At 43.9% G+C, this 20447-nt stretch overlaps 1 protein-coding gene and 1 long non-coding RNA gene across 6 annotated transcripts in view; one reads left to right on the top strand and one right to left on the bottom strand.

The window, feature by feature from the left end:
• The window catches only part of LOC124431311 (neuroligin-1-like), an 82010-nt gene that overhangs the window by 57452 nt on the left and 4111 nt on the right, over window positions 1-20447 (bottom strand). The window contains exons 1-4 of one of the 5 annotated variants that reach the window (XM_046979055.1): window positions 15509-16378; window positions 12597-13692; window positions 4016-4162; window positions 621-809 (exon numbers count right to left, since the gene is read on the bottom strand). In XM_046979055.1, the coding sequence (XP_046835011.1) occupies window positions 621-809; window positions 4016-4162; window positions 12597-13206 (946 nt within the window). In that variant the 5' untranslated portion in view covers window positions 13207-13692; window positions 15509-16378. Of the gene's footprint in view, window positions 1-620; window positions 810-4015; window positions 4163-12596; window positions 13693-15508; window positions 16379-20447 lie in introns of those variants that run through there. The other 4 variants (XM_046979052.1, XM_046979053.1, XM_046979056.1 and 1 more) reach the window with 4 other exon arrangements.
• LOC124431319 lies at window positions 816-8259 on the top strand. Its single transcript, XR_006943967.1, has 2 exons — window positions 816-2059; window positions 7386-8259. It is a non-coding gene; the product is annotated as an uncharacterized LOC124431319 (long non-coding RNA).

Raw genomic sequence — 20447 nt, 5'->3', positions numbered from 1 at the left:
GAGAAACTATCGTTCTATATATCGTTCGTTCTATATACGATGCTATACGATAGGGAAGACGAAAGCGTTCCTTTTTCGTAGCGTAATGAACTTTCATATCGTATATTAAAGAAAGGCTCTTTCGTCAACGGCCATAAAGGCGGCTGTATTTCCACCTTCCAAGGGGTTAATTAAACTTTTTCTTTTATCCGCTCGAGTTTTCTTTTTCTTTTTTTCTGTTGCTCACGGCAGAGGTTTCCAACGTGCCGTCACAATTAAGTGCTTCGTTAAAACTTGGAATTCACGTAATTAGTTTCCGTTTGGTGGATACGTTCTTTTCGAGGACTTTTTTCCTTTTCCCACGCCATCCTAGTGCCGTTATATACGTAAATAATACGTGCGTGGATTTGATTTCAATCTATTCGAATAAAATGCAAATACCTAGTGGGATAATGCGTATTAATTCGAGCTCGTTAAGTCATCGATTCGATTCAGTACGCACGGCTGCAAGATAATCATTTATTTATTTGTTCGTTAAACGCACGGGATAATATAGTTGTGAAAAGGTATTAACGATTTAAAGGATAAATCTTTGCCGCGAACTGTCTCGTACGATCGTATGAAATGATCGAAAATAATACCTTTGGCCATCGGTGAGACGGCTAAAAAATTGGCCAGTGCTGCTCCGGTACCGTGACCAAGTAGTGCCAATCTTCTCGAATCGCCACCGAAAGCTTCGATGTTCTCGCGTAACCAATGAAGTCCCGCCACCAAATCCATCAGTCCGTAATTTCCTTGAGCGTTTCCTTTCGATCCGGTCTTTAGGAATCCTGTCGACAATTTGTACCGATTAAAATGTATAAAACCGTGAGCGAGCGCAAAATATGCTTCTATCATAAAACGTGTCCGAAGCTGAAACGTTGGGACCGATATCATCGCGAATTAATGATCGAAACTTCGAGTACGTGGTGTCCACGCGTTCGAGGAAATAGGTCAAAAAAGAATAATGTGCTCTCGAGTACACACGGAGCATTTGAAATTTACATCGTATATTTGAGGACGCGTATTCGCGGTACACAACAATGAAAAAGAAAAAAAGGAGGGCAATAAAAATTACATTTGCCGTGGAGCCTCGTCGTACGAGGAAAGACACGTTCTCTACGGCTTTAAAGCACGATACGAATTTAGATCACCAATATCGAAGAGTTGAACGCTCTAATTAAGAACTCGGGCAGAGGAGCGTGCATGCGCTTACGTACGAACCGTACCCCTCTTCCTTGCGTCTGCCTTGCGCGTCGCAACGACGAGGAACGAGTAGAGATGGCCGTCCCTCGTAAGCTCGTCGAGCTCATTAGACCCTCTTGCTCGTGCTTTATTTTCTTTTTTCTTTTTTTTTTTTTTTCTATTCTTCCTTTTTTTTTCCTCTCCTTCCCCCGAGGTCACGGCATTAGAAGGTAGGAGGCTTCGGCTTAACTTCGTAAACTTTCCTAATCGACGTAATCGTTCCGTCGAGCTAACTTTTACAAAGAAATCTATTCTAACCGGATTGCGTCGTCCTATCTGCTTTGACACCGTCACCTTTTTCATCGTCCTATTCGTCTACGCTTCTAATGCACTTATCATGAACACGAAAATTACGTTCTTTCATGGAAACTGAAACATATCGCTCAGCGTTTCTTGCGTTTTAGATTTCATTTTCTACCTACCATTCGTCTATCTGACTTATCGTCCTTGTCTTTTCGCTTAAATATTGCACTAATTGCGATTAAATCGCAATTCTCTTAAATCTCGCGAACTATCGTCAAAAGTAAATGCCGATCTATCAGTTTTTAACCATTCTTCTATAATATAAGATGTTTAATGGCAACACTTAATTCGGCGAAAAGGTTAATTGACGTCGAGACGAACGATTCGTAGAATCGTTGACCTTGATTATAAAGCAAAGAACGGGACAAGAGAGAATAGGTAAAAAAAGAAAATAAACAGATTAGATTCGGGCTTGGCCGAGTCTTCATCGGGAAAGGAACGAAGCCGGATGTAAGCCGCCAGAGTACACACAAGCTCGCCTATACATTCTAACGTAAGTACACGTCGTAATCGTATAGTATGTGTATACGTAGGTCTACCTCTAGTTTCTAAGCGAAAGAAAAGAAATAGAGCCAAAGGCGCTGAAGAAGAAACCGGAGGAGGAGGAGGAGCTGGAAAAGAGGCGCACGCGAAAAAAAGAAGAAAAAGGAATCGAATTAGACGAGCATGCTCGCGCGCTCACGCGACTATTACGTGCCATTGAATAAAGCCGCGGGGTATGTTTCGTTCGTTGGCTGAACAAAACGCACGCGAGACAGTTCCATTATAACAAAGAAAGAACGAAGAAGAAAAAGGGGCTATCTCGTCTTTCGTCCTCTCTCTTCCTCCCGTTATCGCGAATACAGCTGGAAATAGCCGTGCGTAGCCGCTTTCCGATCACGACCCAAGCATTCTCCTTTGCTTTTGGCTCATTTTTTTTCACGAAATGTATTCGTGAGCGAAGCAATGTTTAAAATTCATCGCTGATCGCCTCTGGCCTACTAACTATCGACCGAAAGCTTTTTCGAAAAAATAAAAGAAGAAAGCGAATGTAATCGACTTATAAAAAAGGTATAGCTGACTTGGCAACAGTTGATTTCGTAGGAAAAACCAACGTAGAGAGTATATGCATACGAGAAGTAGCAACGTGTTCTCGAGACAATCAATTAATTTGGTACAGCTTGGAACGCGACCGATCGATCGAACCGACGAACGAACGAACGAACGAACGAACGAACGAACGAACGAACGAACGAACGAACGAACGAACTCAACGACGAATGTATGAAAGTTGAAACAAACCAAATTTGCAAAGTCTCACGAGTTTCAAATGAAATCGAGCGTGCTTGGGAAATGGCGCGCGGGAAACGTTTTCGACGACAGCGAATATCCTATTTTTTTCGTTCGAGTTTCAAAACATTTTAGTTCCGTCTATCTATAGTTCTCTCTCCCCCCCCCCTCTCTCTCTCTCTCTCTCTCTATCCTTATACTTAATTTAGCATTCAAATATCTATTCGCGCCAGTGCGAATTCCCATAAAAATGTATCCTCTTGAAGGTTTCGTAGTTTACCGCTATCGCTTTGAAATCCTCAAATACCAATTTTTCCCACATCTTTCATTTCCTTCTTCTTTTTATTTCCACTTCCATTTCCCGAGATTCGTCTCTTCTTCAAACACTTTTCTCGCTCTTTTCGAAGCACATGGATAATAAAAAAGAAATGACCAGTATCGGTATCTCACGCGGTGGCATACTTCTCCTCTTTCCAAGGTGAAAACGTGGTCGACTTTGTCGTACGTAATAATACGTACTTTCCTCTTTGCAAACATTGCTTTTTTCTTTCCTTTATTCGGTTATTATGAAACGTGAAAAAGTCGAGACCCGTTCATACGTTCAAGCTCAAAATGAAAAAGAAAGGGAGCGAGAGAGAGAGAGAGAGAGAGAGAGAGAGAGAGAGAGATTTAAAAACTTGAACATAAAAAAGAGAAAAAACAATCTCGGGTTAAAAATGCGCCGAAGCGAAGCTTGACCAAAGGCTATCTTCTTTGTTTTTCATTCAGCAGGAAAATTAGCTCGTGAAATATTCAAAAGACGATTAACCATTGCCGCCGACTACGTCGTTTAAGTCGTCTTTCTCCCTTGTCTTTATTCTCGACGTGATTCTGGAGAATCACGTTCCTCGGATATCGTCCTCGCGACTTTAGCAGAAAGAACGATTATTCTCTAAACGTCAGAGAGTTTATCGAGGTAAAAGCCGGAAGAGCTTTTCGATTTTATTTGCTCGGACTCGAGAGTGCCAGAGTCTTTCGACAAGAGTTTTTTCTCTCATTTCGCGGAGATTCCAGCAAAGAGATTCGAGCCAATGACGATGAGAATTAGCGTGCGACTAGGCCAATGGCGTCGTTGCTTCGAAGAAAAAGAAGAAAGGAAAAGAGAAAGAAAAACGAAAGGAAATTCGAGGGGAATACTCACCGAGCACGCCGATGCGAAAATTGATGGAAACGACGATTAGACGTCCGTGAGCGGCCAGAGAGGTTCCATCGAACGAATTTCCGGCACCCCACGAATAGGAATCACCGTGAATGAGGAGAAGCGCTGGCAGCAAATCCGTAGTACTACCTGAAACGTTAAAAAATACTGGCTCTTCATCAAAATGTACTTTGGTTTCGTACATGAAAAAGTAGCCATCTTTCTGCTCTACCTGTACTTCTCCCTCATACGCAGTCATATAAAACCGTAGAAAAATCTAGGAAATTGTACACACATATAGACATATCGAAACATGGCATTGACCATACATCGGCCATAAAAATGGACCCGCCATTGTTTCCACTCTCTACTATCTGGAATATACATATTACAAGGGAATATCATGTCGGAAAAGCAAACAAAAATAAGGGAGGAAGGAAGAGAAAAAGAAAGGGAAGGGAAGGGAAAAGAATGAGATAGTATCGTCGAAATCACCAAGGACGACGTGCTTTGTTCCCTCGAACGTGCGCTCGTTAATGTTTCCTCATCGACGATGAGTTACTTTTTTCTCTCTTTCTTTCGCGGTCTTGGCATAGCTTTCGACATATTTTCCTTTTTCACGGAATAAGCATTCGTGGAAAGCGACATTGATCGAAGATTCGATGATGCCGATCTCGAAACTATTCTCTCTGAATTCCTATAAACGTAGAATCTAATCGTACTACTACCCTAGCCCCTTTCAGTTTCTGCCTTTGGTATATGATCTTAATTAAAGATCTCTCGAGCACTCTCGGCTTCCTTCCTAAATATTTCAATGGAAGCTAGGTAGAGAGATCTAATCGAATAGAATAGAATCGAATCGAATCGAATCGAATCGAATCGAATCGCGAGCCCGTTCTCGTGATCGACGGCATGTCGCGGCTATGTTTATTGGACTTGTGACACGTCGCCCGTAAAATGAACAACGGTAGTAACGATGGCTCGACGATATCGTCGTTCGAGTCGCGGGGAAAGTGCCAAACCTGAGCTTTTCACGGACGAATAGAGATAGAGGACAATGACTTTTTCCTGGCGAATCATCGTCACGGAAAAAACTTTGTCAGACATTTTATACTTTTTCGATTTCGCTTTTTGTTTTCTGTTTCAACAATAAAACGTATCTTGTTCGATTTGATATCTTTGTTGGGTCTCTTCTTTCGGTCGCTATCTATCTCTCTCGCACGCTTACAGGGCCTGTCCAATTCTATTCGATGTGAGAGAGAGAGAGAGAGAGAGAGAGAGAGAGAGAGAGAGAGAGAAAGATCGTAGCTCGAAGAGAAAAAATTGCTATTCGAAGTACCGGAATAGAGAGTGTCGAGCAGAATGAACGCAGCGTTTTCCGTCGAAACAAATGGATTCGCACGTATGTGCCAGTTTTTTTAATATTACGCGAAACGAGAATGATCCGACGCTTTTTTTGTTTATTTTTGTGTCATACGTAACTGAAAAAAAAAGAAATAAAAAATGGAGAAAACGTTCGTCGATTGATTTCATTCTAATATATGTATCCATGTATACGCGTGCATAAAAGTATATATGTACGATCGTGTTTGCTATAGATATACATTTGCTATATATACACACTCTCACCGGGGGATAACGGAGCGAAAAGTCCGATCGTCCGAGCATACACGGATCCGTTCTACTTTAGCCCAGGAAAAGCCCTCGCGATGAACCCACGATAAAAGCGGTTGCCTTCCGTCTTTTTTCTTTTCCTCCTCTTCTTTACCTTTCCGAACGATCAAAAGATTCCAATCGTATCGTCGACGATAGTCGCGTAAATCCAGGCGTAAAATTCCCTTCGAAAAGCGAGAGGAAAAAATGTCACTCGAATCCGCGAACAAGACAACGAAAAAAGGGGGAACAAAGCTGCTTCTCTTGTCGTTGCATGTATATCTAAACGTAGAAACCACTCCTCTCCCTCTTTCTCCCTCATAATTGCACTTTTGTTTCGTAACTTTTCTCTCTCTAACGATTATCAGTTTTAATTTTGAAAGTGCATCGTCGCAATTAAGTTGAGAGCTAACGCAGATTGGTCTCGGTGAGAGTTACGAACTATCTCATCGCTAAACGACGGAATTTCGTCGGTACGTTCTTGAACGACATAACGAATGTGTGCATTTGCTAAATGCACGTGCGCAATCACGCTCGTAAATGAACGATGCTCCCTAACAATAACTTTAACAATTTTCGAGCCTCGCACGAGCACGGCTATATAAATTCTTTCCTCCAAATTTTCGCGCTACAATGTTCCTTTCTCATTTTTCCCCCCCCCCCCCCCCCCTTTCTCCCAAGTCCTTTCACCGAACGTTTCTCGATAGCTTTTTATGCACTTGTACACGCGAGTACAACTATATGCGAGCGAATAGTCGATGTTTTATTTATAAACTCGAACGCGGTCCGAGAAATATATTTATATCTTCCGCGTTCCTCCATTATCGAGTAACAAAGGAGCTTCGCGCTTCCTGAAAAGGATCGACCTGTTTTCGTAGCACGTATAAAAGCAAGATCATCGGAATTCAGTTCACTCGAGACTGTTCGGACCGAGCCAATTTTGCCTCGTTTAGACTTTCTCTCCATATTTGCGATTAGCATGCCGTATGAGTAGTACTCAATTTGACAAATTTTATTTTTGACAAACTTTTTCCAAATTTCCTCGGCAATCGATACTTTCGTTTGGTTTTTTTTTTTTTTTACAAGGATACCGTTTAGTGAACACTGCTCGAGTGAATTCGTCGATTATGTGTTATAATAATTCATGAAATCGCATAATCGTTTGAGGACGAATCACGATGTTGGAGATTGTAAGCGATGGTAGACGAGACGCGACGAGACGAGACGTCGTCCACCTGTTGCGGATTCTGATACCTCTCACCCTACTAGTTTCTCTCTCTTTCTCTCTTCCTCTCACACACACGCACACACACACACACACACACACACACGTGCGCGCAGAGACGAAGCTCGAGGTGCACGGGATAGGTATAGAAGATCGAGCGAGGCGGCAACTAGAACGGTGGTGTCTCGATAGCTTCGTTTCATGATTCTACCTCGTCCTCCCTTTTCCATCCTTCCACTCGTTCGAGACAAGTTAGGGCACGATACTCTCCTAGTCCCTTCTCCTCGATCGCGCGTTTACGAGTGACCTCAAACTTTTTATTGCCAACTATTTTGTCCCGACCACCTCCAATCTCGAAGTCATTTACCTACGGGATCCTCTCGTATCAACGATTATAATAACGAGCACGAAACCTGTTCAAATATCATTTTTCTCAAAATACAAAAGAATCGAAATGAGATCGAAGCTAATTTCGTTTTTACTATTTTTTTTTAGAAACGAAGAAGGAGGAGGACGTTCTTCAATCGACGCGACGTTGTCATCGAACGAAGAGGAAAGATGGATGATCATTTTTATGGTGAAACGTGTCTTCGCGTTTTCTGTGTACGCGCAAATTTGAATACATTCGTACTAATTAGAATAGAATTAATTTACGCAAACGTAATTAACGATAAGGTAGCACGCTTATTAGCTTCTTGTTTGAAATTCTAAAACTATCGAAAGAACTCGTAGAACCAGCCGGCGAACTTTATTATCTCCAGCTACCGAACGTAAGATACGAAAGTCATTATTGCGAGCAGGATGAGAAGAAGAAGAAGAAGAAGAAGAAGAAGGAGATGAACGGAGTGCGGCCTCAATTGAAAAATATTACTTTTCCGGACGCGGAACGACGAGGGGAAAAAAATTAAATCGCATCGACCTTTCTTAATTACCTTTTGCGGTATTATGCGAGAAAAAGAGGACAGGGGAAAAGAAAAAAAGGGGAGTGGAAAAGGGAAAAGGGAATTAATCTCACCTTCCCTTCTACCTCTTTTTCTGAACGTTGCAAACGCGAAAAGATATATCTCGGTCGTTTTATCGAACCGCTGCGGCCCATCGTTCCTCTCTCTCTCTCTCTCTCTCTCTCTCTCTCCTCCGTCTTTATTATAATAATAGTCTGAATAGTAGTAGCGAGTCGAACGGTTTCTATCTTTAGAATTGTTTCGCGTAAAACGTTTAACGTTTTCGCGTAATGTCTACCATTTATATTACTGAATATCATTCCACTATCGAGAACAATGGACGCAGCAGCCAACGCTCTAGCCATCTTATTTAAGCTCGAACGAGCGACCTTTTCAACGAATAGTAAATCAAGCCGCTGACAGGAAAAGTACTTACTTACCTACCTACCTACCTACCTACCTACATATTCCTATATATTCAACCGTTCGAATGTGAAGAGAGGATTGTAGAAATTTAGCTACTGCAATTCCATCTTTTAGCATCCAGGTTGCGTCTGTTTTTCTTCCCGTAGGAGTAATTTCTATGAAGGGACCGGGGGGAATATTCGTGGTAGGGCTCGTAGTCCGAACAAGCGATCGGAAAAAGATCCAGGGGTGGTGCTTTTTGAGATATCTCATTCATTTTCGAAAGGCTGGAAGGAAATATCGGGCGCGCTCCGAGCGCGATGCTTTTTATAATGGTAGGTTGCCGAGATGACGCTCTTTGTATTTATTTCTTTTTCCCCATGTAGAATAGTTACGTCCACTCGTATATGTTTACTCCTTTTCTCTTGGCAAGTTCTTTTGGCAAAATGATCGAGAGCGAAAGGAACGTCGAGCTTGTGTTCGAGAAAAGCAATACTAGAAACGTTACTCCGTGAAATTTGTTAGCTCGGTACGGATAAGAAAGTGCGAGTGCGACGGAAGTTGGACGGAACTTTTATCTGGAAAAGAAAAAGACCGGCTTTTCTCTTCCAACGAAAAGCTTTTAATAGTTGCCTTCCGACTTTTTCCCTCGAATCGTTTCCCACCTACTACAAGCACGCTTTCGCAATTACTTTTTAATTCTAACGAACGTTAGTCAAACTCGTTTCTTTCTTGCCTTCTTCTTCCGTGTAGAAAATGTGTCGATTGGTCGCGAGGTCACCTCACTCCCGCGGTGCTTGCAGATTCTCTCTTGTGAATCGAATAATCGACTGCAATGCACAACGGAATTGAGAAGACAACGCGTTCTTTAAAAGTCCATCTCGAGTCTTCGATGTCGATTTATCGATACTTTTTCTTTTTTCATCTTCTTTTCCTTCCTTTCATTTCCCAAAGGAGAATCTTCTTACATCCTTCGCACGTTGTTTCTTCCTTTTTGCTCATCTTCCTCTCTCTCTCTCTCTCTTTCTCTTTTGTTACAAAAAACGTAAACATTCGACTTTGCGAGAGTCCCGAAAGCGATAACCTCGTTAAAGGACGCTCTTCTCGTCATTGTTTTCTTACTACGTAGGTATATACATCTGGAACCTCTTAGAATTGAAAATACATTAAGTTACTACTTCAGTCTGTCGTCGTCCGTTGGATCGATCGAACGAAAATAAAATAGGAGCGAGCTAGTATAGATTTCGAGGCTTTTTTTCCAAGCAGATTTTCGACAGACAGATGATATTCGATTAAATCTATATGAATGGTATGTACGTCTAAACACGTTGTTAGAAAAGAAAGAAAAAAACCTTGGTTAATATTTCGATTGGATCAGTTAGTTATCGGTCTCTCGCGTTAATAGGAACGACGTTCTATCGTTGCGTGAAGTCGCCCACGAAACCGATCAATGTAAAAACGTAATCTAATCGATGCATTGTTTTGACAATGAACCGTACTGACGTATCACCTCTGACAAAATTACATCTGCCTCTGTCGTTGTCATTTTGACTGCAATGAGAACCTTCTACGAGAAAATTCTTCGATAAAATATATTCTTCGTTGTATATTCGTACGTCACAAAGAAAATCATTCTTGCGTACGTCCGTTATTTAAATAATGTATCGAGTTATAAATAAGTTACATCTTTTAGAAAGACTATTTACGTCTCGATAAAATCAATGAGACAACAATTATATGTACCGTGTGTTTACGTTGGACTTACAATCGGAGAAACGTTTAACTTGTCGATCGATGCTCTTTAGTAATATTCCAATATTGTATATACTTATCCGAGAATAGTAATAAGAGCCGTAGAGCGTCGCGTAGTCTTTGAAAAGAAATTTAATAATCGCAATGATAAAAACACTAAACGCGCTTTTACCTTGGATATCTTGGTGCGAGAGGAGAAGAGAGGAGAGAAATATGAAAAAAACCTTATAAAAATTATTCCTTTTTCCGAGAAATATCATATCTCTCCTTTTCACTCTTTCTAAAGTAGAAGCAGGGTGCTTTTGGTAATATTTCGCATGGATAAACTTTGTTTTAATATCGTTCTTTTCCTCGGACTTGCTCGCTCTCTCTCTCTCTCTCTCTCTCTCTCTCTCTCTCAACATTTTTATGGGTTCGGCGAGAACACGAAGGAGAAGAAAAAAAGGAAAATTTCGTTACACAATGTGCTATACTTTATATCGGAAGAATAAGGAGCCGTGAAAAAGGTTAAACTTGTTACGCATGGCCGAAACGAAGAGGAAACGTCATTGCCGAGTTTTGATGCTCGTCGCCCAGTTGCATTCGCTAAAAACTCGAGCAAGCAACCATCGAGCGAAAGAAACACCCTGGAAAAAAGTGCTTCCTTTGGTTCGCGGATTAAGAGACGAACTAGAGATGAAATTACGCTCGCTCGACGATTCGCGCGCTCTCTCTCTTTTTCTTCTTTATATTTTATCGTTCTCTCTCTCTCTCTCTCTCTCTCTCTCTCTCTCTCTACATTTTGAAATAAGACCTTTTTCGGTGAAACTCGATCGCCACAATTTTTTTTACGTTCTATACGAAGGAAACAAATTTATTGGCATTATTTCCTTGTTGCATCTTTTTTTCATTCGTCTTGTTATTAATGAACCGTTTTAATGCAAAGATTTCCGCCTATCTATCGAACAACGAAAGACATCAATTATATATATTCGGTCGAACGATTTCCTCCTTCGTAACGACGCCGCACGTTCGTCATTAAAAGTGTAAAGTTGGAGATTAAGAGTAGCGAGCGATGAAATGTGATCAATTTTAAATCACGGAAAAATGATGGGTCCATGCGATGATATAAGATAGAACCGACGACGAGGACGACAAGCGGAAGAAACGAATCGCGTTCTCTTTAATCGATCCACCATTCGCCATCGAGGTCCTCCTCTTTGGTCTTTCTATTTGCATTCGTAATATCGAGGGTGCAAAAAATTTGCTCGCGTGAAAAAGTTGTTATCCAATGGGACTTTTTGGACTTTACCATCTACGCTCCTCGTTGACCATTGAAATTTCTTCGTCGCCTTCTATTCGTAATTACGTACTTTAAAAAAGGAAAACTAGGAGCGCAAACGATACGAACTAATTCAAGTCAATATGCAAAATCGAGGCCGTCTCGACGTTAACCCTTAGGATCCCTCGGATAAGATAACGTGTACGTAATTCCGTTCAAGATTTCGAAGAATTTATCGTGAAAAATTCTCATTGTTTTCGACGTTCGCGTGAAAACTTTTTCCCATAGGCCAATTTTCCTCCAAGATCTCGAGGGATATATACGGCCTCCGTTACTTTCCTCTTATTTTCAACCACGGTCAACGTGCTTTTCGACGATTTCGAAAGCTGACCGAAACGGACAAAAAACGTACTCTCGGCCAGCCATTATTTTATTCTCTCTTGACCTAGAGCCAGCAGCGCTGTTTCTCGCCGTTTACCTCCACGAGCACGCTCTACTGGACGTTGGCCAATTTCTGTCGCTATCGGGATTCCTCCCTTTTCGTTTTTTACTATAAATTACCGATATCAATAAAGTACATACACGCGAGTAAGCGACGAGTCGACGCTTCGAAAATATCGCGAAACTTTTGATTAGAGAAGAAACTTGATATGCGAACGCACGGGGGTGTTGCGTCTCCTCCTACTGTTGTTGCTGCTGCTGTCGTCGTCCTCGTCGTCGTCGTCGTCGTCGTCGTCGTCGTCGTCGTCGTCGTCGTCGTCGTCGTCGTGATGGTCGTTTAGAATCTCGTGTCTCGACGTCTCACTCAGTTCACAATCGGAGAAGCGTCGCAGCGCACGGCGACCGATCGATGCGTTCTTTTGTCGTAAGCACTCGTCTCTTTCTCTTTCTCTTACTCACTCGTCTGCTGTCTCCGTGCTTCAAAAGCTACGTGCAGCGAGAGGAAACGTGTGCGCGCGAGCGAGCAAGCAAGCAAATAAACGAGGAAATATGAAAGAGAAGATATGAGAGAGAGAGAGAGAGAGAGAGAGAGAGAGAGAGAATGAAAGGAGAAATTTCATGCGAAGAAAAGCAGCAGCGTGCGAGAGTTCGGCAATTGCCAAGAGTCGCTCGCGCGCGTCTCTGTCATCGCAAAGCGTCGTTCCTCTCTCTCTCTCTCTCTCTCTCTCGGAAAGGCAGCCAAGAAGAGAGTTTCGTCGAGTATGCAAATTTTCTCTTCGCAGTCTTTCGATATGTGACGTCACAAAGGGAAGAGCCGGCCGTCGTCTTTTTTTACTCGTTTCCCTTTGAAGAAGCTATAAGAAAAAGAAGAGAAGATTGAAGAAAAAGAAGGGCGACTCGACTCACCGTGCAAGGGTTTGGGAACATAAAGGTTGAGATAGAGACAGTCTTCGCTCCGATTGGCCAAGAGAGGCGCTATCCTCTGAAGATAGGCACGCCTGGTTTTCGGTAGGCTCTCGTCCGGTTCCGGGGGATTCTGAGGGCAAGCCGGTGGTAGGGTGTCGGCGAACTTGGTGCCACGCCAGGGCGTCGGAGTGACGGGTGGCATATATCGTAGAGCTCCGAGCGGCGGTGTCGCGTAAGGCACGCCGTAATAGGTCTCGACGTTCGGCGACGATCTCGCGACGACTCCTCGAAGGGTCCCGTATCTCGTCGTGACCGTACGAGTACTGTACTTTTGATTGGCCGCCAAAGCGTCCGCGAGACTTTCTCGACATTGACCGGCAAGGAGCAAAGTACCGACGAGCGCGAATAGCAAGGCCGTCGGCAATCTGCGACTAGTACCTGCGTTTTTCCTTCGGGAACTTTGCCGAAGAGCTTCCTTATCCTCGAACTCGAGGAGATCCTTTGGGATTCGCGACTCGAGCGTTTCGCGGAACGACTCTCTTCCAGTCCCCGACTCGGGCTCCTCTCTCGTCTTCCTCTTCCTCGGAAACGAGGAGGAGGACGTCCGCATCGCGTCACGCCGCCGCGGACTCGCCGCCGCGCCGGGCCCCGCATCTGTGGGGCCCTTCCCACCCTCTTCCTCCTTCTCCTCCTCGTACCTCGCTGACCTCCTCCTCCTCCTCCCCCTCCTCCTCCGTCTCCTCCAGCTTTTTCCTCTCTTCCACAACTCGGGCACTCTCCTCGTATTCTCGATATCCGCCGCTCGGTTCTGCTACCACGCTGATCCTATCCGCGCGAATCCTCACTTCCATTCTCAAGGGCGTACCTGCTCGTACGTCTAGGACGACGACGATCCTCCGCGAGCGGTCGCGGAGCTCGGAAGTCGTCCTCCTCCTCCTCCGCTTCCTCTTCCTCCTACTTCTTGAAACTTCCCCGTTTAATTTTCTTTTCCTCCGGTCCCTCCACGAACAATCCCTCCAAATGGGAGGATCATCGAGAGACCTACGAATTCCTTTTATCTTCTTCTATCGAAGAGACCACCGCGCATCAGGATCGTCTGCAACAAGGACGGAGACTCGTCGTTACGCCGATGCCTTGTCCCCGGAGTGATAACTTCGAATTAAGGTCGAGCGAGATGACAGGAACGAAATATCGGGCGGAATTAATGAGAGAAAGAGACAAAAAAATCAGAGAGTACTTCGTCTCCGATGATACGAGAGACAGCGAGGAGATACGTAAAAAATAGGTCGGCTGTCGTTGACACGACACGTCTGTGTGTATATCTTTATATGCATATATGCATATCTACATATATATATATATATATATAATGTGTGTGTGTGTGTGTGTGTGTGTGTGTGTGTGTGTGTGTGTGTGTAAAAAGAGAGAGAGGGAGAAGGAGGTCTGTTTTTAATGCAAGGGCTTTCAATTTTTATAATCAAAGCGCGAGTCCTACGAAAAAATATAACATACATTCCAATAGATTTACCAAGAGCCCTCGAAATTTTTCACGAAATAGCGAACGTAATGAGGAGATTATTCAAAATGAAACGAAAAGAAAGTATTATGCTCGAGTAGTTTGACAAACCTGCCATTCCATTGGAAAATCATTGCGAGATATCGGAAAGCAACGGCACGGCGAATGCATTTAAATTTAACCGAAGAGATTCGATAAACAGGTCGTACGATTTTATGCGCGGCTCTTCCGCACGCGGTAGTATACACGATATTATTACGGCGTTATATCGTCGAGGAAGAAATCTCAAACTCAATGATTCGAATATTTCAAATCGACTTTATGGACCGACTCTCTCTCGCTCTCTCCCTCTCTCTCTCTCTCTCTCTCGCATAATCAAATTTAATAAGGTGTCGGAGAGAAGAAAATCAACGCTTTAGCTTTCGAGGAAAGTTTCCTCCCGTCGGGTTCGCACAGCAAATTAATAAAAATGGATAAACGCGTGGGTGAAACGACCATAGAAAACTTATCATCCGTCAGAGGCTTCCTTCCAAGTTCCTCGGTCTCTATCCGAGAGGCTTTGCAAGTTGGAAAAGAGGATCGATCTGTCCTCGGATTATATTACGGGCTAGCGGCGTGACGTTCGTTCCAGAGTATTTGAGTAAATATCGAAAAAATATAAGGAGGAAAAGATCTTGGAGGAAAATAAAGCAAAGAGAAAAAAGGCAAAGATTCTTTAAACCGCTCTTAACTATCCATCGATCAATCCTCGATATCCCTTAATTATCCTATCTCGGATTATTCGATCGTTTCGTATTCGAGCGTACGCGTTGGCTTTAAAACTCTTAACGGGTTTCTCTATCGATCCTGCGGCAACGTTGTCTTATTATTCAGAAAATTTTCGAATAGACAAATGAAGAATCCTATTCAAGTCGATTTTACGTTCTCGTAGAACGTAATACGTAGATATTATACGTAGAACGATATACGTAGATAAAGTGGGTTAAAACGTTCCGTCGGCAAATCTTTTCAAAGAGATTCCACGTGATTAATTTAGCTCGATCTTTGGGAGAACTTCGATGTCTCGATAATTATTAACGTTAGATAAGAAAAATCTTTTGCAAAAGTCTTTTCGTTTAGGGAAACGATTGAACGTAAGAAACGAAAAAGAGTAATAAAGAGAGCAGCGAGTAATCCTAGATTTACACGGCTCGTTTAACTTTAATCTAATCCAAAGTTAAACCGACGGCAGTGGCGGCGCTTCAACTTGGCGGAAACCAAACTCCGTGGCGCGCGGCGAATCCATTTTATTCGCCAACTCTCGCGCGAGACTCGTAACTTGGAAAGGAAATTGGTAGCAAGTACCGCAAAAGCGAATATAACATCTTTATATCGTTTAGCTTAAGACTTTAAACACCTTTCGGTATCGGATGTTTTCCATCCGATTGCTACGATCCTTCTTTCAGCATCGAGCCGCTGAATGAGATCCTCGAGCGTGTTACGACATGATTTAGGATCTCGCGATGCAATAGGGATGCCTATCCCTTCGAGGACACGACGAAAAAGTCCTCGCGCTCGATCACACGTTCTATTCCAGTTTCACATCGCACTCGTGCGTGTCAAGAAGCTTTTTTTTCTCTTCGAGACGAGTCTTTTCGGACACATCACCATCGAGAACACCTGCCAGCACCACCGGCACTATTACGATCATTTTAATCGATGATCGATTCTAACGCGTCATCTCACTTTCGCGGGAGAAAGCTGCGATGGACGTGTGTGATAGAAAATACAACCACCTCGAGCAGGGAGACGAGCCGCAGCAAGGGTGCGCGCGATTGGCTTTCTGTCCCGGGCTCTACTGCCGCGCGAGGAGCCGTCGTACGACCCCCGTGAAGGTGGCAATGGAGGTGGTGGTGGTGGTGGTGCCGCCGCCGCCGCCGCCGCCGCCGCCGCCACCGTTGCCGCCGTTGCCGCCGCCGCCGTTGCTGCTGCTGCTGCTGCTGCTGCTGCTGCTGATGCCGATGCTGATGCCGATGGTGATGCTGGTGGTGGAAGTGGCGATGGAGGAGGATGGTCCGGCACTCGAGGAAGCCGGGGCATCTACAGCGCCGACGCCTGCTTTCGTACCGACCACCAGTCCGGTCGATAACGCCACGGCAACCCCCGGCTGCTTCCGACTCTCCTCTTCCACCCCCACCTACGCCTACACTTACTCCTCTCTCTTCTCGTCTCGTCTCGTCTCGTCTTCTCCTCGCGTGTTCTACTTCGTCTTCTACTGCCGATGCTGATGCTGCTAGTGCACACCTCTCGCCTTCTAGGTCCTTTCTCGGAGCAGCTCGCAAAGAGTGAGACCGAAGGCTTTCCTTTCGTTTCTCTTTGAGCTATCCGACGTGATCCACGGACCATGACGAAAGTCAGACTGGATGAATAACCACGACTACCTACCACTTAGCAACCCTACTTTCCTCCGATCCATCCATACGCCGTGTCATTCGTTTCAACCTTTTCGAGGCTTTTCCGTTCGTCGAGATTCGACCGATCAAACCATTTGTCCGTCTATACTTCCTCTCTCTCCCTCCCTATCTATTTATCTATCTATCTCCTTAGAATAAGCCTGCTAACTTTTTCTTATCTTATATCGATCGAGAGAGTCAAAGAAGGAATTAATTAACGACTTCTCGCGGCATCGTTGAAATTTCACTGCCTCCGGCGAGCAGACCGTTCGGAACAGGCAAGTAATTCAGCTCACCGCTTGAAACGACCAGCAGTCGGTGGAACCGAAACGAAGCGGAAAATTTGATTAACTTCGGATAGAGTTCTTCCTTTGGATAGAACCGAGAATCGAAGGGATCGAATTAACGACGAAAGACTTCTTCGTCAGATTTTCTCGACGGCTCTCTCTCTCTCTCTCTCTCTCTCTCTCTCTCTCTCTCTTTCTCATCCTTTGACTGACTTTAAAGAGAAAGCCTCGTCAAAGAGTCGATAGACCGAAACGCCTGACATCGCTGACGTCTAACGAACTATAACATGACGGTAGGAGTAATACGGGAATCGATCTATATGACTCGTCCAAAGAGTTTTATTTGATTTTTAAGAAAACAATATGTCCGTCTACGACGAACTCTTAAATGCCGGATGGGAATCGTGAACACCGAAGGATAATAAAAAGAGTCCAAAGAGAGAGAGAGAGAGAGAGAGAGAGAAGAATCGAAATAACAATTTCGTCCGGTGCGATGCCCGAAGCGCGAACGTGCGCGAGAACGTGGCTCGACGGAAATTGCCTCGTTATCGTCGACGTCTCCGTTATTTACGACCCTTAACGAGCGAAAGCTTACGCTCGCTCCTCTTCTGCTCGTCAGAGAGCTAACGCCGAGACACGGCTACCCTCTTTTCTTCCATCCTCTTCCGCCTCCTCCTCCTTTTTTCTCTTCGGACCTCTCCCATTTTCTTCTCTTCTCCTTCCTCCAAACACCCTCTTCGATCGCCCGTTCCTCGCGAGATTACCGCGAGATTAATTATGGTCAGTTTCGTTCTCGTCGCATACCATTCTCAACGACGATCCTACTTCCCTTTTTCACGACTTTTCACGACCTAGGAGCACGACAAGGCGACTTTTTCCTTGGTCGAACCTCAACCTCGTTCCTATCCTCGTCGATCAAACCGTGATTATAAATTGAAAAGGACCAAGGAAAAAAAAAGAAAAAAGAGGATCGTTTAATCCGCGTCGAGCACGCGATACGATCTCGCTTGTTTCAAGAGATTTGTGTGTGTATGAGAGAGAGAGAGAGAGAGAAAGGATAAGTGGCGAAAGTAAACGATCGAGAAATCGGATACGACCAATTTACGCTGTAAAGAAGCGCCGTTAATTAACGTGTAACTTGAGAGTAGTTAATTTGTAAACATCGTACCGCCAAGGACTGAAGAGGAAAAGAGAGAGAACGATGAAACTAGGAAGGAAAATCCGCTCGATTTACGGTTGCCGCCGCCGTCCTGACGCTTTTATGGCGTTCGAGCATGAAAGTGCGTCGACGCTTCGAGGTGAGATTAATAAGAAGGCGAAGTGTTTCGTAACATTAAAACTCTTATACCACTCGACTTCGAGCCTTTACATTATTTAATCCTCGTTCCTCTTTGGTTTTACTCGGCATAGGTCGTTTTAAATGTGCAATAGCTTTGAACTCGCAAATCGTTTTAACGGCAAAAGCTGCGACAAGGAGTAGCTGCGAGAAAAAGCTGATTTATGGCTCGTCCTTTCCTCCTACCTTCTTGCGCACAGCGAAAAAATCACCCTGTTGTTTCTTCGAACGGTTCACGCTCGGCGTACTTGTCTTGCGGTGAGTGGCGGTAGTAAAGGTTGGCTGCGCCAAAAATTTCCCTGACGAGGAAAGAAATTTGATAACTGGCCGAACGAACGAACGAACGAACGAACGAACGAACGAACGAACGAAATAACTAGGCCGCGAACGAACGCTTGGGACGCGCGAATAACGCGATTTATGCGGGCACGAATCGAACGTTATCGAGCGCGTACGAGAACGGGTACGAGAAAGCTTGGATTCGTGCGGTTCGGGAATTTTCGTTACTTATTATCGAACGATCGCTCTCGTTCGGCAATTCGGTTAGGCGTTCCATCGCTTTTATTTACTAGATTTTCGCGTAGATGCTTTAGCAAGGGCGACGCTTTAAGGAAAATTCTTCGATAACGTAAAAATAACTGAATAAACGTGGAAAGTAAAAAGTGCGTTATCGAGAGAACAAAAAGCGAGAGGTGAGAAACGGAAAAGAAAAATAATAATCGTTTTCCTAGCGACGTGAAAGGTTCGCATCGATGGTTTCTCCGTGTCGGTCTACTCTAGAGAAAGCAACGTAAAAGCGTTCCGGGGGTGCCAATATAAATCGGCCCGCGAAGAGAGTAAACCGCGCGCGGGAGACTCCTATGTTCACCATCTATCTCTCACCATCTCTCTCTCTCTCTCCCCGTCCCCCTCCTTCTCGAGCAAAGCGCGGACAAAAGTTTTATAGCTCGATGATGGCCACGGTGCGGCCACGGTTCAGTGATTCTTGCCCTCCGCGAGAAATCTCCGCTACTATCAAAATAAACGCTTTTCCATCGATTAGGATAAACTTTTACCGTTTTCGAGATATCGAGTCTGTTTTATTCGTAAGGGAGAGAGTAAAGATGAGAAATAAATTTTTGATTTATTAACGCGTCGCTGATCGCACTTTGAACAATGAAGGGAAACAAAGACGTACGACCCTGTTTGAAATTGGAACTTTCAAAGTTGAGCGTAGATTTTAGACCGGCTACAAAAGGACAAAGGTCGTAAAGTATGAAATTTAAATAAGGCCAGACAACAATAGGTGCACTCAAGCAACCACCGAGCTCCCGGATTCTATCTCGTGAAGCCAGTTGGATGGCGACTGCGTGTTAGATAATTTATCTATATATATATATATAAGATATATTTCTATTCGCCAGAGTATTTCACGCACAAAACTATCCACTTATGCGCGCTCGTCCAATTTACAAAATCTCCTTGTTGCCGCGATCAACGGGATGACGAGAGGGAGAGAGAGGACAAACGGGAAATAAAATCAAAGTCGCGTATATTTTACCCTCGTCGTTATTTCTATCATAGAGAAATATAGGAGACCATAAAATTATTTCATTTCCTACGAATCGGAAGTAGATACTTTGAGGATGGAAGGCAAAAGTATAGGAAGGCGAGTCGTAAAAATTCGCTGGACTCGAAATACGAGTATCTTTTTCTAAACATCCTTTCGAGCAATGGAGATAACGTGATAATGAATGGCCGTGTACGAAGGTACGTACATACGAACGTACGAAATAAAAGGGAACAAAAATGGATGACGGAAAAGAAGGTGAATAGAGGGAACACGTTCGCACAGCGGTCGAGAAATATAAATCGATGCCACGTCCGAGGGAAAGCATGGCCTCTCGCAGACACGATCGTCTTGACGACTCTGCTGCAATAATATACGAGCGTCGTAAATTTTACCAAGAGGTTACTTTACCGAATAGTAACTTTCTCCTTGCTACCAGCTTCTATCGGCCTTGCGCGTTCTTCCCTTCCTTTCCTTTTTACCAAGATCCTTGCAAAATGTTTGGGAAGAGTTGTTAAAGATCTCGGAGGGGGTGGGGGAGAAAGAGAAAGCAATCTAGTACTACGTTACTCGGAAGAAAAGTGAAAAGCAAAATTTCTCTCTTTCGGAGAAAAAGGATTCTTTTCAATTTTTAATCCTCCGGACAGTCGAGAAAATGATATTATATATATATATATATATATATAGAGAGAGAGAGAGAGAGAAGAAAAAAGAAAGCGCGCTCGTCGTGA

The sequence above is a fragment of the Vespa crabro genome, chromosome 21 (assembly GCF_910589235.1).
Source record: "Vespa crabro chromosome 21, iyVesCrab1.2, whole genome shotgun sequence".
NCBI classification, from domain to species: Eukaryota; Metazoa; Arthropoda; class Insecta; order Hymenoptera; family Vespidae; genus Vespa; species Vespa crabro.
The sequence above is the reverse complement of the archived record's forward strand: the minus strand, read 5'-3'. Positions and strand labels throughout refer to the sequence as shown.